The sequence below is a fragment of the Salmo salar genome, chromosome 23 (genome assembly GCF_965601325.2).
Source record: "Salmo salar chromosome 23, fSalSal1, whole genome shotgun sequence".
Classification (NCBI taxonomy): domain Eukaryota; kingdom Metazoa; phylum Chordata; class Actinopteri; order Salmoniformes; family Salmonidae; genus Salmo; species Salmo salar.
In genome coordinates this window covers 46,400,001-46,418,313 of record NC_138313.1, presented here as the reverse complement: position 1 = coordinate 46,418,313, position 18,313 = coordinate 46,400,001, and the positions used below count along the sequence as shown (strand labels likewise).

At 46.3% G+C, this 18,313-nt stretch overlaps 1 protein-coding gene across 4 annotated transcripts in view; it reads left to right on the top strand.

The window, feature by feature from the left end:
• ano5a (anoctamin 5a) overlaps window positions 1–18,313 on the top strand; it is an 86,978-nt gene that overhangs the window by 57,994 nt on the left and 10,671 nt on the right. For 3 of the 4 annotated variants that reach the window (XR_014382365.1, XM_045706230.2, XM_082968182.1), the window contains exons 13-19: window positions 3,307–3,387; window positions 5,636–5,864; window positions 6,707–6,882; window positions 7,147–7,244; window positions 7,519–7,649; window positions 11,936–12,141; window positions 14,763–14,965. Coding sequence is in view for 3 of the 4 variants with exons in the window: in XM_045706230.2 (XP_045562186.1) it covers window positions 3,307–3,387; window positions 5,636–5,864; window positions 6,707–6,882; window positions 7,147–7,244; window positions 7,519–7,649; window positions 11,936–12,141; window positions 14,763–14,965 (1,124 nt within the window). In the remaining variant the exon portion in view is untranslated. Of the gene's footprint in view, window positions 1–3,306; window positions 3,388–3,965; window positions 4,041–5,635; window positions 5,865–6,706; window positions 6,883–7,146; window positions 7,245–7,518; window positions 7,650–11,935; window positions 12,142–14,762; window positions 14,966–18,313 lie in introns of all 4 variants that reach the window. The other variant, XM_045706231.2, reaches the window with a different exon arrangement.

The window sequence follows — 18,313 nt, the reverse complement described above, 5'->3', positions numbered from 1 at the left end:
CCTCCACATCCTCACCCTCCACATCCTCACATCTTCACCCTCCATATCCTCACCCTTCACATCTTCTCCCTCCACATCCTCACATCTACACCTTCCACATCTTCACCCTCCACATCCTCACCCTCCACATTTTCACCCGCCACATCCTCACCCTCCACATCTTCACCCACCACATCCTCACATCTTCACCCTCCATCCACATCTTCACCCTCCACATCTTCACCCTCCACATCCTCACCCTCCACATCCTCACATCTTCACCCTCCATCCACATCTTCACCCTCCACATCTTCACCCTCCACATCTTCACCCTCCACATCCTCACCCTCCACATCCTCACATCTTCACCCTCCACATCCTCACCATCCACATCTTCACCCTCCACATCTTCTCCCTCCATCCACATCTTCACCCGCCTCATCTTCACCCTCCATCCACATCTTCACCCTCCACATCTTCACCCTCCACATCCTCACCCTCCACATCCTCACATCTTCTCCCTCCACATCCTCACCCTTCACATCCTCTCCCTCCAAAACATCCTCCCGCCCCATCTTCACCCTCCACATCCTCACATTTTCACCCTCCACATCCTCACCCTCCACATCTTCACCCTCCACATCCTCACATCTTCACCCTCCACATCTTCTCCCTCCACACCTTCTCCCTCCACACCTTCACCCTCCACATCTTCAACCTCCACATCTTCACACTCCACATCCTCACACCTTCACCCTCCACATCTTCACCCGCCACATCTTCACCCGCCACATCCTCACATCTTCACCCTCCACATCCTCACCCTCCACATCCTCACATCTTCACCCTCCACATCCTCACCCTTCACATCTTCTCCCTCCACATCCTCACCCTTCACATCCTCACATCTCTACCTTCCACATCCTCACCCTCCACATCCTCACCCTCCACATTTTCTCCCTCCACATCCTCTCCCTCCACATCTTCTCCCTCCACATCTTCTCCCTCCACATCCTCTCCCTCCACATCCTCACATCTTCTCCCTCCACATCTTCTCCCTCCACATCTTCTCCCTCCACATTCTCTCCCTCCACACCCTCTCCCCCCACATCTTCTCCCTTCAATCTTCTCCCTCCACATCTTCACCCTTCACATCCTCTCCCTCCACATCTCCTCCCACCACATCCTCTCCTCCACATCCTCTCCTCCACATTCTCTCCCTCCACATATTCTCCCTCCACATCCTCTCCTCCACATCTTCTCCCTCCACATCTTCTCCCTCCACATCTTCTCCCTCCACATTCTCTCCCTCCCCATCCTCTCCCTCCACATCTTCATCCTCCACATTTTCTCCCTCCACATCCTCTCCCTCCACATCCTCTCCCTCCACATCCTCTCCCTCCACAGCTTCTCCCTCCACATCTTCACCCTTCACATCCTCACATCTTCTCCCTCCACATCCTGTCCCTCCACATCCTCCCCCTCCACATCTTCTCCCTCCACATTTTCACCCTCCACATCTTCACCTCCTCACCCTCCACATCTTTACACTCCACATCTTCATCCTCCACATCCTCACCCTCCACATCTTCCTCCTCCACATCCTCACCATGTTCATCATCCACATCTTCAAGCTTCACCTCCTCACCCTCCACATCTTCTCCCACCACACCTTCACCCTCCACATCTTCACCCTCCACATCTTCAACCTCCACATCCTCACATCTTCACCCGCCACATCTTCACCCGCCACATCTTCACCCGCCACATCCTCACATCTTCTCCCTCCACATCCTCACCCTCCACATCCTCACATCTTCACCCTCCACATCCTCACCCTCCACATCCTCACATCTTCACCCTCCACATCCTCACCCTTCACATCTTCTCCCTCCACATCCTCACCCTTCACATCCTCACATCTACACCTTCCACATCCTCACCCTCCACATCCTCACCCTCCACATTTTCTCCCTCCACATCCTCTCCCTCCACATTCTCTCCCTCCACATCTTCTCCCTCCACATCTTCTCCCTCCACATCCTCTCCCTCCACATCCTCACATCTTCTCCCTCCACATCTTCTCCCTCCACATCCTCTCCCTCCACATCCTCTCCCTCCACACCCTCACCCTCCACATCCTCACCCTTCACATCTTCTCCCTCCACATCCTCACATATTCTCCCTCCACATCCTCACCCTCCACATCTTCATCCTCCACATTTTCTCCCTCCACATTTTCTCCCTCCACATCTTCTCCCTCCACATTTTCTCCCTCCACATCCTCTCCCTCCACATCCTCACCCTCCACATTTTCACCCTCCACATCTTCATCCTCCTCACCCTCCACATTTTCACCCTCCTCATTTTCACCATCCACATCTCCACATCCTCACCCTCCACACCTTTACCCTTCTCCCTCTACATCTTCACCATCCACATTTTCACCCTCCACATCTTCACCCTCCACATCCTCACATGTTATCCTCCACATCCTCACCATGTTCATCATCCACATCTTCAAGCTTCACCTCCTCACCCTCCACATCATCAACCCTCCACACCCTCTCCCTCCACACCCTCACCTTCCACATTTTCACCCTCCACATTTTCACCCTCCACATTTTCACATCCTCACCCTCCACATCCTCACCCTCCACATCCTCACCCTCCTCATTTTCACCATCCACATCTTCACTCTTCACCCCCTCACCCTCCACATCTTTACCCTCCACATCTTCACCCTCCACATCTTCATCCTCCTCATCCTCCACATTTTCATCCTCCACATCTTCACCTTCCTCATTTTCACCATCCACATCTTCACTCTTCACCTCCTCACCCTCCACATCCTCACCCTCCACAGCTTTACCCTTCTCCTCCTCACCCTCCACATCTTCACCCTCCACATCTTCACCATCTTCATCATCCACATCCACATCCTCACCCTCCACATCCTCACCCTCCACATCTTCATCCTCCACCTCTTCACCCTCCACATCCTCACCCTCCACATCCTCACCCTCCACATCTTCATCCTCCACATCTTCACCCTCCACATCCTCACCCTCCACCTCCTCATCCTCCACATCTTCATCCTCCACATCTTCATCCTCCACATCTTCACCCTCCACATCTTCACCCTCCACCTCCTCACCCTCCACATCTTTACACTCCACATCCTCACCCTCCACATTTTCACCCTCCACATCTTCACCATCCTCACCCTCCACATCTTCATCCTCCACATCCTCATCCTCCACCTCCTCAACCTCCACATCTTCATCCTCCACCTCCTCACCCCCCCTGTCTGTAACTGTACTGTAGGAGGAGGAGTGGGTCCTTGACAGGACGGCAGCTGATCTAGTGGGCAAAGTGCTCCTGTGTTGGGCCACCGTGGTGTTGTGGGTAAGACTGGCACAGAGGGAAGAGGAATGCCGGTTTGTTATGATGTGGAGAGATGGTTTGGCAGGAGTTGTTTGGCGGGCCTGGCTTGTGTTGCTTACTCACGCCTGGATGGAAGTTGTCTGAAGCTGACTGCAGCGTTTTACCTGGTGAACCATGGAAACCTTGCTGTTCCAAAGCTAAAACAGAGTTGTGGTTGTGTTTCATAGCCTGGTGGTCCAGATCTGGTTCTGCTGTAGAGCCATATGCCGTGATCCACGGTCACGACAATGACCAGAACCATAGACGTTGATTATCTCTGGGACCTGGCTAATTAAAGCATGGATTCACCAGGAAAGGGCTACAGTGGGTCAGTGAACTGGTCTGGGGACAGGTCCGAAGTATGACACAGGGTTGGGGGTCCATTCCATTTAAATTAATTAACCCTATATGAGGAAAAACTGGAATCTGAATTTCAGTTTACTGAATGAAATGGAATTGAACCCAACTCTGGTATGACATGTCTTCACCAGTAGCCGAATGGTAACCATGGTGACTGACTGTGCATGTTGTCCCTGCTTTGCTTGGTTACGGTGTTGTAGGAGATGGAACCATACTTTCCTGTAAAATCCCAGTGTGCTCGTACATTCCTGTCTGGAGCCACCGTCATATTCTGGGTGAGCATTTATTCATGATACTCTACTCTGTATCTCCCTCCTCCCTCATCTTCCTCCTCCCTTGTTCTCATCTCCCTCATCTCCCTCCTCCCTTGTTCTCAGCCCCCTCCTCCCTCATCTTCCCCCTCCCTTGTTCTAATCTCCCTCCTCCCTCATCTTCCTCCTCCATTGTTCTCATCTCCCTTGTTCTCAGCTCCCTCTTCCCTCATCTTCCTCCTCCCTTGTTCTCAGCTCCCTCCTCCCTCATCTTCCTCCTCCCTTGTTCTAATCTCCCTCCTTCCTCCCTCATCTTACTCCTCCCTTGTTCTCATCACCCTTCTTCCTCATCTTCCTCCTCCCTTGTTCTCAGCTCCCTCCTCCCTCATCTTATTCCTCCCTCATCTCCCTCCTCCGTTGTTCTCATCTCCCTCCTCCGTTGTTCTCAAGCTCCCTCATCTCCCTCCTCCGTTGTTCTCATCTCCCTCCTCCGTTGTTCTCAAGCTCCCTCATCTCCCTCCTCCGTTGTTCTCATCTCCCTCCTCCGTTGTTCTCAAGCTCCCTCATCTCCCTCCTCCGTTGTTCTCAAGCTCCCTCATCTCCCTCCTCCGTTGTTCTCAAGCTCCCTCAGCTTCCTCCTCCGTTGTTCTCAAGCTCCCTCCTTCCTCATCTTATTCCTCCCTCATCTTCCTCCTCCGTTGTTCTCATCTCCCTTGTTCTCATCTCCCTCCTCCGTTGTTCTCAAGCTCCCTACTTCCTCATCTTCCTCCTCCGTTGTTCTCAAGCTCCCTCCTTCCTCATCTTCCTCCTCCCTCATCTTCCTCCTCCGTTGTTCTCATCTCCCTTGTTCTCATCTTCCTCCTCCCTCATCTTCCTCCTCCGTTGTTCTCATCTCCCTTGTTCTCATCTCCCTCTTCCTCATCTTCCTCCTCCGTTGTTCTCAAGCTCCCTCCTTCCTCATCTCTCTTCCTTGTTCTCATCTCCCTTCTCTCTCTCCTCTTCTAGTTTCTCCTCCCTCTCGTCCTCCTTTTCTTGTTATTTCCATCCTGTCTCCTCCTCTTCCTCTCCTCTTCCTCCCTCTCCTCCTCTCCCTCCTCCTGTCTCCTCTACACTCTTCTCTTTCTCCTCTTCCCCTCTCCCTCCTCCTGTCTCCTCTTCCTCTCCTCACCTTCCTCTTCATCAGTATCTTCTTCATATGATCATCATCACTCCTTATCCTCACCAAAAAATCTTCCATATTTCTCAGAACATTAAAGAAAATGTTTGGAAATAGTATTGAGAGATACTTTTACAATATTTATGGATCAGAAACTGTGTGCTGAATGTGCATGATTTTTTTATAAGCATGTGCATCATACTTTAGTGTTTTTTTTTTAGATGGTATTGTTTTTACTCTTTACTATTTAATTCTGTGTTGATGTGGTGGTGATTTGTCTGTGTGTGAAACCTTTTCTATTCTACTAGTACGTGTAAAATGTCTGGTTTTGGCCTCATTTCCTTTTCAAATTCAGTCAATTTGGTTTCATTTCAATTTCACGCAACTTCCTGAATTGTATCTGTCCCTTATGTACACCCTCACGCCTATGCCCTCTCTTCACAAATCCCCTTCTCTGCCTCAGATCTCCCTGATCATAGCGTGTATCATCGGGGTGATAGCGTACCGTCTGGCGGTGTACGCAGCGTTTGCTAGCATCATGAAGGACAGCCCCACCAATAACATCCAAATGGTGGGCTCCCTCATCACCCCTCAGCTCGCCACCTCTGTCACCGCTTCCTGTATCAACTTCGTCATCATCATGATCCTCAATGTGATGTATGAGAGAGTAGCCATCTGGATCACTGACATGGGTAAGATAGAGAGTAGCCGTCTGGATCACTGGTAAGATGTAGGCATGGCTAACAGAGAGCAGAGAGAAAAATTGTTGTTTTAAGTCAGCTTACAAACAGATAAATACTTATTTCTGGTTGCTAAAAAGACAATACCAAAATTGTGTTTGCATCCTGACCATGAAAATATGAACGACGTCGTTAAAAAGACAATCGCAGCACTGCTTTAGTGAGTCGAATGTTAATTTACGATAGACGGATTAATTCCTTATTGTAGTCTCTCCTCGGTGTGAATGTTGATTTACGATAGACGGATTAATTCCTTATTGTAGCCTCTCCTCGGTGTGAATGTTGATTTACGATAGACGGATTAATTCCTTATTGTAGCCTCTCCTCGGTGTGAATGTTGATTTACGATAGACGGATCAATTCCTTATTGTAGCCTCTCCTCGGTGTGAATGTTGATTTACGATAGACGGATTAATTCCTTATTGTAGCCTCTCCTCGGTGTGAATGTTGATTTACGATAGACGGATTAATTCCTTATTGTAGCCTCTCCTCGGTGTGAATGTTGATTTACGATAGACGGATTAATTCCTTATTGTAGCCTCTCCTCGGTGTGAATGTTGATTTACGATAGACGGATTAATTCCTTATTGTAGCCTCTCCTCGGTGTGAATGTTGATTTACGATAGACGGATTAATTCCTTATTGTAGCCTCTCCTCGGTGTGAATGTTGATTTACGATAGACGGATCAATTCCTTATTGTAGCCTCTCCTCGGTGTGAATGTTGATTTACGATAGACGGATCAATTCCTTATTGTAGCCTCTCCTCGGTGTGAATGTTGATTTTGTTCCTCAGAGATCCCCAAGACTCACCTGGAGTACGAGAACAAGCTGACAGTGAAGATGTTCCTCTTCCAGTTCGTCAACTACTATTCTTCCTGTTTCTACGTGGCCTTCTTCAAGGGGAAGTTCGTCGGCCGTCCCGGAGACTACATCTACATGTTCGGCTGGAGCAAGCTGAGGAACGAGGAGGTAGTGTCTACTAACGAGATTATAACCAACTGGTCTCTGTTACAACCAGCTTAAGACGTCCAATTCATAACATGGTCAAAACGTCGTATTTTGGTTGTTATCGAGTCAGATATCCTGGTTACAACCAGATAGACATATTTTTCTGATTGCTAAAACAACGTTAGCAAAATGTCCTTATTACAACCAGTACAACTTGACCATGCAACCAGTATTGCCCGCTGTGAGGAAGATGAACACCTGGACCTGACCTCTGTCCTTCCTCAGTGTGACCCTGGTGGCTGTCTCATTGAGCTGACCACTCAGCTGGTCATAGTGATGGCAGGCAAACAGGTGTGGGGTAACATCCAGGAAGCTCTGGTCCCGTAAGTATTCATTCTGACAGTGTCACCATACCTAAGGTCTGTAAACATGTCATCTTGGGGCCAATACCTAACTTAAAAAGTGTTTTACTCTGACTTAACTTTGGACTTTAGTTTAAATCATGTATTGATGTTAATAATGAAAGATTTGCGCTAAAACTTGAGTCTCGCATGCAGATGTCAATTTAGGATTCTGCCCTTTTTTAGTTTTCTATACATTCTAGTCCCTCACAAATGTAAAGAGCAGTACCTCTGACCACTGTGTTGATACTTCCAGGTGGCTACTGAACTGGTGGGGGAGCCGTAAAGCCCGTAGCCACCCTGAGAGCCTGTACAGCCGCTGGGAGCAGGACCACGACCTGCAGAACTTTAGCCATCTGGGTCTTTTCTATGAGTACCTGGAGATGGGTGAGTACTGCAGACAGGGACACACAGACCAATACACATACAGAGCATTCGGAAGGTATTCAGACACCTTGAATTTTTCCACATTTTGTTACTTTACAGCCTTATTCTAAAATTGATAAATAAATAAAAAATCTTTGCCAAAATCTACTCACATTACCCCATAATGACAAAGCAAAAACCAGTTTTTTTTTATAAATGTTTGCACATTTATAAAACATAAAAAACAGAAATATCTTATTTACATAAGTATTCAGACCCTTTGCTATGAGACTCGAAATTGAGCTCAGGTGCATCCTGTTTCCATTGATCATCCTTGAGATGATTCTACTGCTTAATTGGAGTCCACCTGTGATAAATTCAATTGATTGGACATGATTTGGAAAGGCACACCTGTCTATATAAGGTCCCACAGTTGACAGTGCATGTCAGAGCAAAAACCAAGGCATAGGGTCGAAGGAATCGTCTGTAGACCTCAGAGCCAGGATTGTGTCGAGGCACAGATCTGGGGAAGGGTACCAAAAAAAATTCTGCGGCATTGAAGGTCCCCAAGAACACAGTGGCCTCCATCATAAATGGAAGACGTTTGGAACCACCAAGACTCGGCCAAACTGAGCAACTGGGGGAGAAGGGCCTTGGTCAGGGAGGTGACAAAGAACCCAATGGTCACTCTGACAGAGCTCCAGAGTTCCTCTGTGGAGATGGGAGAACCTTCCAGAAGGACAACCATCTCTGCAGCGCTCCACCAATCAGACCTTTATGGTAGAGTGGCCAGACGGAAGGCACTCCTCAGTAAAAGCACATGACAGCCCGCTTGGAGTTTGCCAAAAGGCACCTAAAGGACTCAGACCATGAGAAACAAGATTATCAGGTCTGATGAAACCAAGCTTGAACTTTTTGGCCTGAATGCCAAATCAAATGTTATGCCTTACAGTGAAATGCTTACTGACAAGCCCTTTACCAACAATGCAGTTTTAAGAAAATACCAACAAAAAAAGTAAGAAATAAGAATAACAAATAATTAAAGAGCAGCAGTAAATAACAATAGTGGGGCTATATACAGGGGGTACCGGTACAGAGTCAATGTGGCAATGTGCGGGGGCACCGGTGTTGAGGTAATTATGTACATGCAGGTAGGGTTATTAACGTGGCTATGCATAGATAATAACAGTGAGGAACAGCTGCATATAAGAGGGGGAGCAATGCAAATAGTCTGGGTAGCCATTTGATTAGGTGTTCAGGAGTCTTATGGCTTGGGGGTAGAAGCTGTTTAGAAGCCTCTTGGACCTAGACTTGGTGGTCTGGTACCGCTTGCTGTGCGGTAGCAGAGAGAACAGTCTATGACTAGGGTGGCTGGAGTCTTTGACAATTTTTAGGGCCTTCCTCTGACACCGCCTGGTGTAGAGATCCTGGATGGCAGGAAGCTTGGCCCCGGTGATGTACTGGGCCGTATGCACTACCCTCTGTAGTGCCTTTGCTGTCGGAGGCCGAGCAGTTGCCATACCAGGCAGTGATGCAACCCGTCAGGAAGCTCTCGATGGTGCAGCTGTAAAACCTTTTGAGGATCTGAGGACCCATGCCACATCATTTCAGTCTCCTGAGGGGGAATAGGTTTTGTTGTGCCCTCTTCACGACTGTCTTGGTGTGCTTGGACCATGTTAGTTTGTTGTTGATGTGGATACCAAGGAACTTGAAGCTCTCAACCTGCTCCACTACAGCCCCGTCGATGAGAATGGGGGCATGCTCGGTTCTCCTTTTCCTGTAGTCCACAATCATCTCCTTTGTCTTGATTACGTTGAGGGAGAGGTTGTTGTCCTGGCACCACACGGCCAGGTCTCTGACCTCCTCCCTATAGGTTGTCTCGGTGTTTTCGGTGATCAGGCCTACCACTGTTGTGTCATCAGCAAACTTAATGACGGTGTTGAAGTCGTGCCTTGCCGTGCAGTCATGAGTGAACAGGGAGTACAGGAGGGGACTGATCACACACCCCTGATGGGCCCCCGTGTTGAGGATCAGCGTGGCGGATGTGTTGTAACTTACCCTTACTACCTGGGGGCGGCCCGACAGGAAGTCCAGGATCCAGTTGCAGAGGGAGGTGTTTAGTCCCAGGGTCCTTTGCTTAGTGATGAGGTTTGAGGGTACTATAGTGTTGAACACTGAGCTATAGTCAATGAATATCATTCTCACATACATTACCGTTCAAAAGTTTGGGGTCACTTATAAATGTCCTTGTTTTTGAAAGAAAAGCAACTTTTTTGTCTATTAAAATAACATCATATTGAACAAGAATAGACTGACGAGTTTCAAAAGAAAGTTCTTTGTTTCAGGCCATTTTGAGCCTGTAATCGAACCCACAAATACTGATGCTCCAGATACTCAACTAGTCTAAAGAAGGCCAGTTTTATTGCTTCTTTAATCAGAACAACAGTTGTCAGCTGTGCTAACATAATTACAAAAGGGTTTTCTAATGATCAATTAGCCTTTTAAAATGATAAACTTGGATTAGCTAATACAACGTGCCATTGGAACACAGGAGTGATGGTTGCTGATAATGGGCCTCTGTACGCCTATGTAGATATTCCATTAAAAATCCGCCATTACCAGCTACAATAGTCATTTACAACATTAACAATGTCTACACTGTATTTCTGATGAATTTTATGTTATTTTAATGGACCAAAAAGCTGCTTTTCTTTCAAAAACAAGGAATCTTCTAAGTGATATCAAACTTTTGAACGGTGGTGTAGGTGTTCCTTTTGTCCAGGTGGGAAAGGACAGTGTGGAGTGCAATAGAGATTGCATCATCTGTGGATCTGTTGGTGCGGTATGCAAATTGGAGTGGGTCTAGGGTTTCTGTGATAATGCTGTTGATGTGAGCCATTACCAGCCTTTCAAAGCATTTCATGGCTACAGACGTGAGTGTTACGGGTCGGTAGTCATTTAGGCAGGTTACCTTAGTGTTCTTGGGCACAGGGACTATGGTGGTCCGCTTGAAACATGTTGGTATTACAGACTCAGTCATGGAGAGCATTTTCCTGTTTGCTTATGGCGGCATACAGCTCATTGAGTGCGGTTTTAGTCATAAGAGACGGTAGCAGCAACATTATGTACAAAACGAGTTACGAGTTATGAAAAACAAACAAAATAGCACAGTTGGTTAAGAGCCGATAGGACGGCAGCCCTCCCCTCCGGCCCCATCTCCAGTCCAAGCGTCACGTCTTGAGGAAAGCTGGCATCATCCCTACTGTGAAGCATGGTGGTGGCAGCATCATGCTGTGGGGATGTTTTTCATCTGCAGGGACTGGGAGACTAGTCAGGATCGAAGGAAAGATGAATGGAGCAAAGTACATCAATTGATGAAAACTTGCTCAGGACTTGGGTGAAGGTTAACCTTCCAACAGGACACCGACCTTAAGCACACATCCAAGACAATGAGGAGGGGAAAAAAACAATTGAATCCATTTTAGAATAAGGCTGTAACATAACAAAATGTGGAAAAAGTCAAGGGGTCTGAAAACTTTCCGAATGCACTGTAGGCGCTTTCTCAATTAGTCTTTCCTTGATTCCTCGTATCTTCTCTCTTCACCTTCTTATTAAAATGTTTTGGAGGATGAGATCCGAGGGAGGGACGTTGTATCTTCTGCTTTTGCGTTTTGAAAAGTGTAGGGGGTGCAAGAAATCGAGGAAAGATTAATTGAGAAACAGCCACACCCTCTAAAGAAATGTAGAAACATTAATTGAGAAACAGCCATACCATCTAAAGAAATGTAGAAACATGAATTGAGAAACAGCCATACCATCTAAAGAAATGTAGAAACATGAATTGAGAAACAGCCTTACCCTTTCATAAAATGTAGAAACATTAATTGAGAAACACCCATACCCTCTAAAGAAATGTAGAAACATGAATTGAGAAACAGCCATACCATCTAAAGAAATGTAGAAACATGAATTGAGAAACAGCCATACCATCTAAAGAAATGTAGAAACATGAATTGAGAAACAGCCTTACCCTTTCATAAAATGTAGAAACATTAATTGAGAAACACCCATACCCTCTAAAGAAATGTAGAAACATGAATTGAGAAACAGCCATACCATCTAAAGAAATGTAGAAACATGAATTGAGAAACAGCCATACCATCTAAAGAAATGTAGAAACATGAATTGAGAAACAGCCATACCCTCTAAAAGAAATGTAATACTCATTGCAAGATATCCTGCTCTCCTTCAGAGGACACCGTGTCCCTGTATCGCACCATCATAGTCTCCTCCCCTCTCCTACACAGTGATCCAGTTTGGTTTCATCACTCTGTTCGTGGCCTCCTTCCCTCTGGCCCCCCTGCTGGCGCTGTTGAACAACATTATAGAAGTTAGAGTGGACGCCTGGAAGTTCACCACCCAGTTCCGCCGGCCCGTGGCGGCCAAAGCCCACAGCATCGGAGCCTGGCAGGAAATACTGAACGGAGTTGCCGTCTTCTCAGTCGTCACCAACGTGAGTATGGCTGTCCTAAAGTACAGTAGAGTGTGGAGTAAAGTAGAGTGGAGTAGAGTAGGTAGAGTACAGTACAGTAGAGAGTACAGTATAGAGTACAGTAGAGTAGGTAGAGTACAGTAGAGAGTAGAGTACAGTAGAGTAGGTAGAGTACAGTAGAGAGTAGAGTAGGTACAGTACAGTAGGTAGAGTAGAGTAGAGTACAGTAGAGTAGAGAGTAGGTACAGTACAATAGGTAGAGTAGAGTAGAGTACAGTAGAGTAGAGAGTAGGTACAGTACAGTAGGTAGAGTAGAGAGTAGGGTACAGTAGGTAGAGAGTAGGTACAGTACAGTAGGTAGAGTAGAGAGTAGAGTACAGTAGAATAGAGAGTAGGTACAGTACAGTAGGTAGAGTAGAGAGTAGGGTACAGTAGAGTAGTGTAGGTAGAGTACAGTAGAGTAGAGTAGAGAGTAGAGTACAGTAGAGTAGGTAGAGTACAGTAGAGTAGGTAGAGTACAGTAGAGTAGAGAGTAGAGTAGAGTAGGTAGAGTACAGTACAGTAGAGTAGTGTAGGTAGTAGAGAGTAGAGTACAGTAGAGTAGGTAGAGTACAGTAGAGTAGCGTACAGTAGATAGTAGAGTAGAGTACAGTAGAGTAGGTAGAGTACAGTAGAGTAGTGTAGGTAGAGTAGAGTACAGTAGCGTAGAGTACAGTAGCGTAGAGTCAGGCGAGGTCGAGAGGAGAGTACAGTAGCGTAGAGTACAGTAGAGGAGAGTACAGTAGAGTACAGTAGAGTACAGTACAGTACAGTACGAGGTAGGTAGAGTACAGTAGCATAGGTAGAGTAGAGAGTAGAGTACAGTAGGTAGAATAGAGAGTAGAATACAGTAGGTAGAGTACAGTAGAGTAGAGAGTACAGTAGAGTAGAGAGTACAGTAGAGTAGAGAGTGCATTAGAGTTGAGAGTAGAGTACAGTAGCGTAGAGTACAGTAGAGTACAGTAGAGTAGAGAGTACAGTAGAGTACAGTAGAGTAGATAGTAGAGTAGAGTACAGTAGAGTAGGTAGAGTACAGTAGAGTAGTGTAGGTAGAGTAGAGTACAGTAGCGTAGAGTACAGTAGCGTAGAGTACAGTAGCGTAGAGTACAGTAGAGGAGAGTACAGTAGAGTAGAGTACAGTAGAGTACAGTACAGTAGAGTAGGTAGAGTACAGTACAGTAGAGTAGGTAGAGTACAGTAGCATAGGTAGAGTAGAGAGTAGAGTACAGTAGGTAGAATAGAGAGTAGAATACAGTAGGTAGAGTACAGTAGAGTAGAGAGTACAGTAGAGTAGAGAGTACAGTAGAGTAGAGAGTGCATTAGAGTTGAGAGTAGAGTACAGTAGCGTAGAGTAGAGTACAGTAGAGTAGAGAGTACAGTAGAGTAGAGTAGAGTAGGCATTAGAGTAGAGTAGAGTACAGTAGAATAGTGTAGAGTACAGTAGAATAGTGTAGAGTACAGTAGAGTACATTATAGAGAGTAGAGTAGAATGTAGAGTAGAGAGTACAGTAGAGTAGAGAGTGCATTAGAGTAGAGTAGAGTACAGTAGAATAGTGTAGAGTACAGTAGAGTACATTATAGAGAGTAAAGTACAGTAGAGTAGAGTACAGTAGAATAGTGTAGTGTAGAGTAGAGTAGAGTACAGTAGAGAGTACAGTAGAGTAGAGTACAGTAGAGAGTACAGTAGAGTAGAGAGTACAGTAGAGTAGAGAGTACAGTACAGTGGAGTAGAGTAGAGAGTAGAGTACAGTGGAGTAGAGTAGAGAGTAGAGTACAGTGGAGTACAGCGGAGTGTAGAGTAGATTAAAACAGGCCCTGAACATAGGGGCCTGTCAAGAGAACCTCAAACGAAGTGTTCGTCCTCTCGGTGGTTACTAACGTTAGTATAGCAGTCCTGCTTCTGTAGATTAGAGTAAAATCAAGTAGAAGCCGTGTTCTTGTAGTCTTGTTTGATTTTTGTGTTTTTTATTTGACTAGGCAAGTCAGTTAAGAACAAATTCTTATTTTCAATGACGGCCTAGGAACAGTGGGTTAACTCCCTTGTTCAGGGGCAGAACGACAGATTTTTACCTTGTCAGCTCGGGGATTTGATCTTGCAACCTTCCGGTTACTAGTCTAACCACTAGCCTACCTGACCACTAGCCTACCTAACCACTAGCCTACCTAACCAGTAGCCTACCTGACCACTAGCCTACCTAACCACTAGCCTACCTAACCAGTAGCCTACCTAACCAGTAGCCTACCTAACCACTAGCCTACCTAACCACTAGCCTACCTAACCAGTAGCCTACCTAACCACTAGCCTACCTAACCACTAGCCTACCTAACCACTAGCCTACCTAACCAGTAGCCTACCTAACCACTAGCCTACCTAACCAGTAGCCTACCTAACCAGTAGCCTACCTAACCACTAGCCTACCTAACCAGTAGCCTACCTAACCACTAGCCTACCTAACCAGTAGCCTACCTAACCACTAGGCTACCTGCCGCCCCATTGACCTATGGGACTCTCCTTATATTCAGTGCTTATAATCCATCTATAAAGTTATATATTTTTTTGTAACGTTATTTTAATATCTAAACCCGCTTTTTCTACCCCTCAGGCTTTCATTGTAGCCTTCACATCAGACATGATTCCCCGGCTGGTGTACATGTATGCCTACAGCCCTGGCAACGATCTCTCTATGAAGGGCTACATCAACAATAGTCTGTCAGTGTTCAACATCTCTGGGTTCTCTGATGAAAACCGGCCTGATGACGGAGAGAGCCCTGAATGGTTCAACAGCTCTGTCATCACCACCTGCAGGTAGGTGTAGGTGTGTGTGTGTGCGTGTGTGTGTGGTAGTAGTAGCAGCAGCAGTAGTAGTAGCAGTGGTAGTAATGGTAGTAGTAGTAGTAGTAGTAGTTCTAGTGGTGGTAGTAGTAGTAGTAGTAGTAGCAGTAGTAGTAGTAGTAGTAGTAGTTGTAGTGGTGGTAATAATAGTAGTAGTAGTAGTAGATGTAGTAGTAGTAGAAGCAGTAGTAGTAGTGGAAGAAACAGTAGTAGTAGTAGTAATAGTAGTAGTAGTGGTGCTAATAGTAGTAGTAGTAGTAGTAGTGGTGGCAGTAATAGTGGTGGTGGTGGTTGTAATAGTAGTAGTGGTGGTGGTGGTGGTGGTGGTAATAGTAGTACATTTTTATCCAGAGCGACTGGATAAAAATAGTGAATGAATACATTTCATTTCATGCATTTTTTTTCTTGTACTGGCACCCTGTGGGAATCGAACTCACAACCCTGGTGTTGCACACACCATGCTCTACCAACTGAGCCACAGGGAAGTGGTGGTGGTGGTAGTAATAGTAGTAGTGGTGGTGGTGGTGGTAGTAATAGTAGTGGTGGTGGTGGTAGTAATACTAGTAGTGGTGGTGGTGGTGGTGGTGGTGGTAATAGTAGTGGTGGTGGTGGTGGTGGTGGTAATAGTAGTAGTGGTGGTGGTAATAGTAGTAGTGGTGGTGGTGGTAATAGTAGTAGTGGTGGTGGTAGTGGTATAAGTGGTGGTGGTAATAGTGGTGGTGGTAATAATAGTGGTGGTGGTGGTGGTAATAATAGTGGTGGTGGTGGTGGTGGTAATAGTAGTAGTAGTGGTGTTGGTAATAGTGGTGGTGGTGGTGGTAATAGTAGTAGTAGTGGTGGTAGTAATAGTAGTAGTGGTGATAGTAATAGTAGTTGTAGTAGTGGTGGTGGTGGTGGTGGTGGTAATAGTGGTGGTAGTGGTGGTAATAGTAGTAGTAGTGGTGGTGGTGGTGGTAATAGTAGTAGTAGTGGTGTTGGTAATAGTGGTAGAGGTGGTGGTGGTGGTGGTAATGGTAGTAGTGGTGGTGGTGGTGGTGGTAATGGTAGTAGTAGTGGTGGTGGTGGTAATAGTAGTAGTAGTACTGGTGGTGGTGGTGGTGGTGGTAATAGTAGTAGTAGTAGTACTAGTGGTGGTGGTGGTAATAGTAGTAGTAGTAGTAGTACTAGTGGTGGTGGTGGTGGTGGAGTAGTAGTAGTAGTGAGTAGTAGTAGTGTTGGTGGTGGTCATAATAGTAGTAATAGTGGTGGTGGTGGTAATAGTAGTACAGGGGGTGGTGGTAATAGTGGTGGTGGTGGTGGTAGTGGTGGTGGTAATAGTAGTAGTAGTAGTAGTGGTGGTGGTAATAGTAGTGGTGGTGGTGGTAATAGTAGTAGTAGTACTAGTGGTGGTAGTAGTAGTAGTAGTAGTAGTGGTGGTGGTGGTAATAGTAGTGGCGGTGGTGGTAATAGTAGTGGTGGTGGTGGTGGTGGTAATCGTAGTAGTAGTGGTGGTGGTAATAGTGGTAGTGGTGGTGCTGGTGGTGGTAATAATAGTAGTAGTAGTAGTGGTGGTGGTGGTAATAGTAGTAGTAGTAGTGTTGGTGGTGGTCATAATAGTAGTAATAGTGGTGGTGGTGGTAATAGTAGTACAGGGGGTGGTGGTAATAGTGGTGGTGGTGGTGGTAGTGGTGGTGGTAATAGTAGTAGTAGTAGTAGTGGTGGTGGTGGTGGTGGTAATAGTAGTGGTGGTGGTGGTAATAGTAGTAGTAGTACTAGTGGTGGTAGTAGTAGTAGTAGTAGTAGTGGTGGTGGTGGTAATAGTAGTGGCGGTGGTGGTAATAGTAGTGGTGGTGGTGGTGGTGGTGGTAATCGTAGTAGTAGTGGTGGTGGTAATAGTGGTAGTGGTGGTGCTGGTGGTGGTAATAATAGTAGTAGTAGTAGTGGTGGTGGTGGTAATAGTAGTAGTGGTGGTGGTGGTGGTGGTGGTAATAGTAGTAGTGGTGGTGGTGGTGGTAATAGTAGTAGTAGTGGTGGTGGTAATAGTAGTAGTAGTGGTGGTGGTGGTGGTGAGTAGTGGTGGTGGTGGTGGTAATAGTGGTAGTAGTAGTGGTGGTGGTAATAGTAGTAGAGGGGGGTGGTGGTAAGTAGTGGTGGTGGTGGTGGTGGTAGTAGTAGTAGTAGTAGTAGTAGTGGTGGTGGTAATAGTAGTAGTGTTGGTAGTAGTGGTAGTGGTGGTGGTAATAGTAGTAGTAGTAGTAGGTGGTGGTGGTGGTGAATAGTAGTAGTGTTGGTGGTGGTGGTCATAGTAGTGGGGGTGGTGGTAATAGTAGTAGTAGTAATGGTGGTGGTGGTAATAGTAGTAGTAGTAGTAGTGGTGGTGGTAATGGTAGTAGTAGTAGTGGTGGTGGTAATGGTAGTAGTAGTAGAGGTGGTGGTAATGGTAGTAGTAGTAGAGTTGGTGGTAATAGTAGTAGTGGTGATAGTAATACTAGTTGTAGTAGTGGTGGTAATAGTAGTAGTAGTGGTGGTGGTAATAGTGGTGGTGGTGGTGGTAATAGTAGTGGTGGTGGTAATAGTGGTGGTGGTGGTAATAGTAGTAGTGGTGGTGGTGGTAATGGTAGTGGTGGTGGTAATAGTGGTGGTAGTGGTAGTGGTGGTGGTGTTGGTAATAGTAGTAGTAGTGGTGGTGGTAATAGTGGTAGTGGTGGTGGTGGTGGTAATAGTGGTAGTAGTGGTGGTGGTAATAGTGGTGGTGGTAATAGTGGTAGAGGTGGTGGTGGTAGTAGTAGTAGTGGTGGTGGTGGTAATAGTAGTAGTAGTGGTGGTGGTAATAGTAGTAGTAGTGGTGGTGGTGGTAATAGTAGTAGTAGTGGTGATGGTAATAGTGGTAGAGGTGGTGGTGGTGGTAATGGTAGTAGTAGTGGTGGTGGTAATAGTAGTAGTATTAGTGGTGGTGGTGGTAATGGTAGTAGTAATAGAGGTGGTGGTAATGGTAGTAGTAGTAGAGTTGATGTAGTGGTGATAGTAATACTAGTTGTAGTAGTAGTAGTGGTGGTGGTGGTAATAGTAGTGGTGGTGGTAATAGTGGTAGTGGTGGTGGTAATAGTAGTGGTGGTGGTAATAGTGGTAGTGGTGGTGGTGGTAATAGTGGTAGTGGTGGTGGTGGTAATAGTAGTAGTGGTGGTGGAAATAGTGGTAGTAGTGGTGGTGGTAATAGTGGTAGAGGTGGTGGTGGTGATAGTGGTAGAGGTGGTGGTGGTGGTGGTAGTAGTAGTAGTGGTGGTGGTGGTAATAGTAGTAGTAGTGGTGGTGGTAATAGTAGTAGTAGTGGTGGTGGTGGTA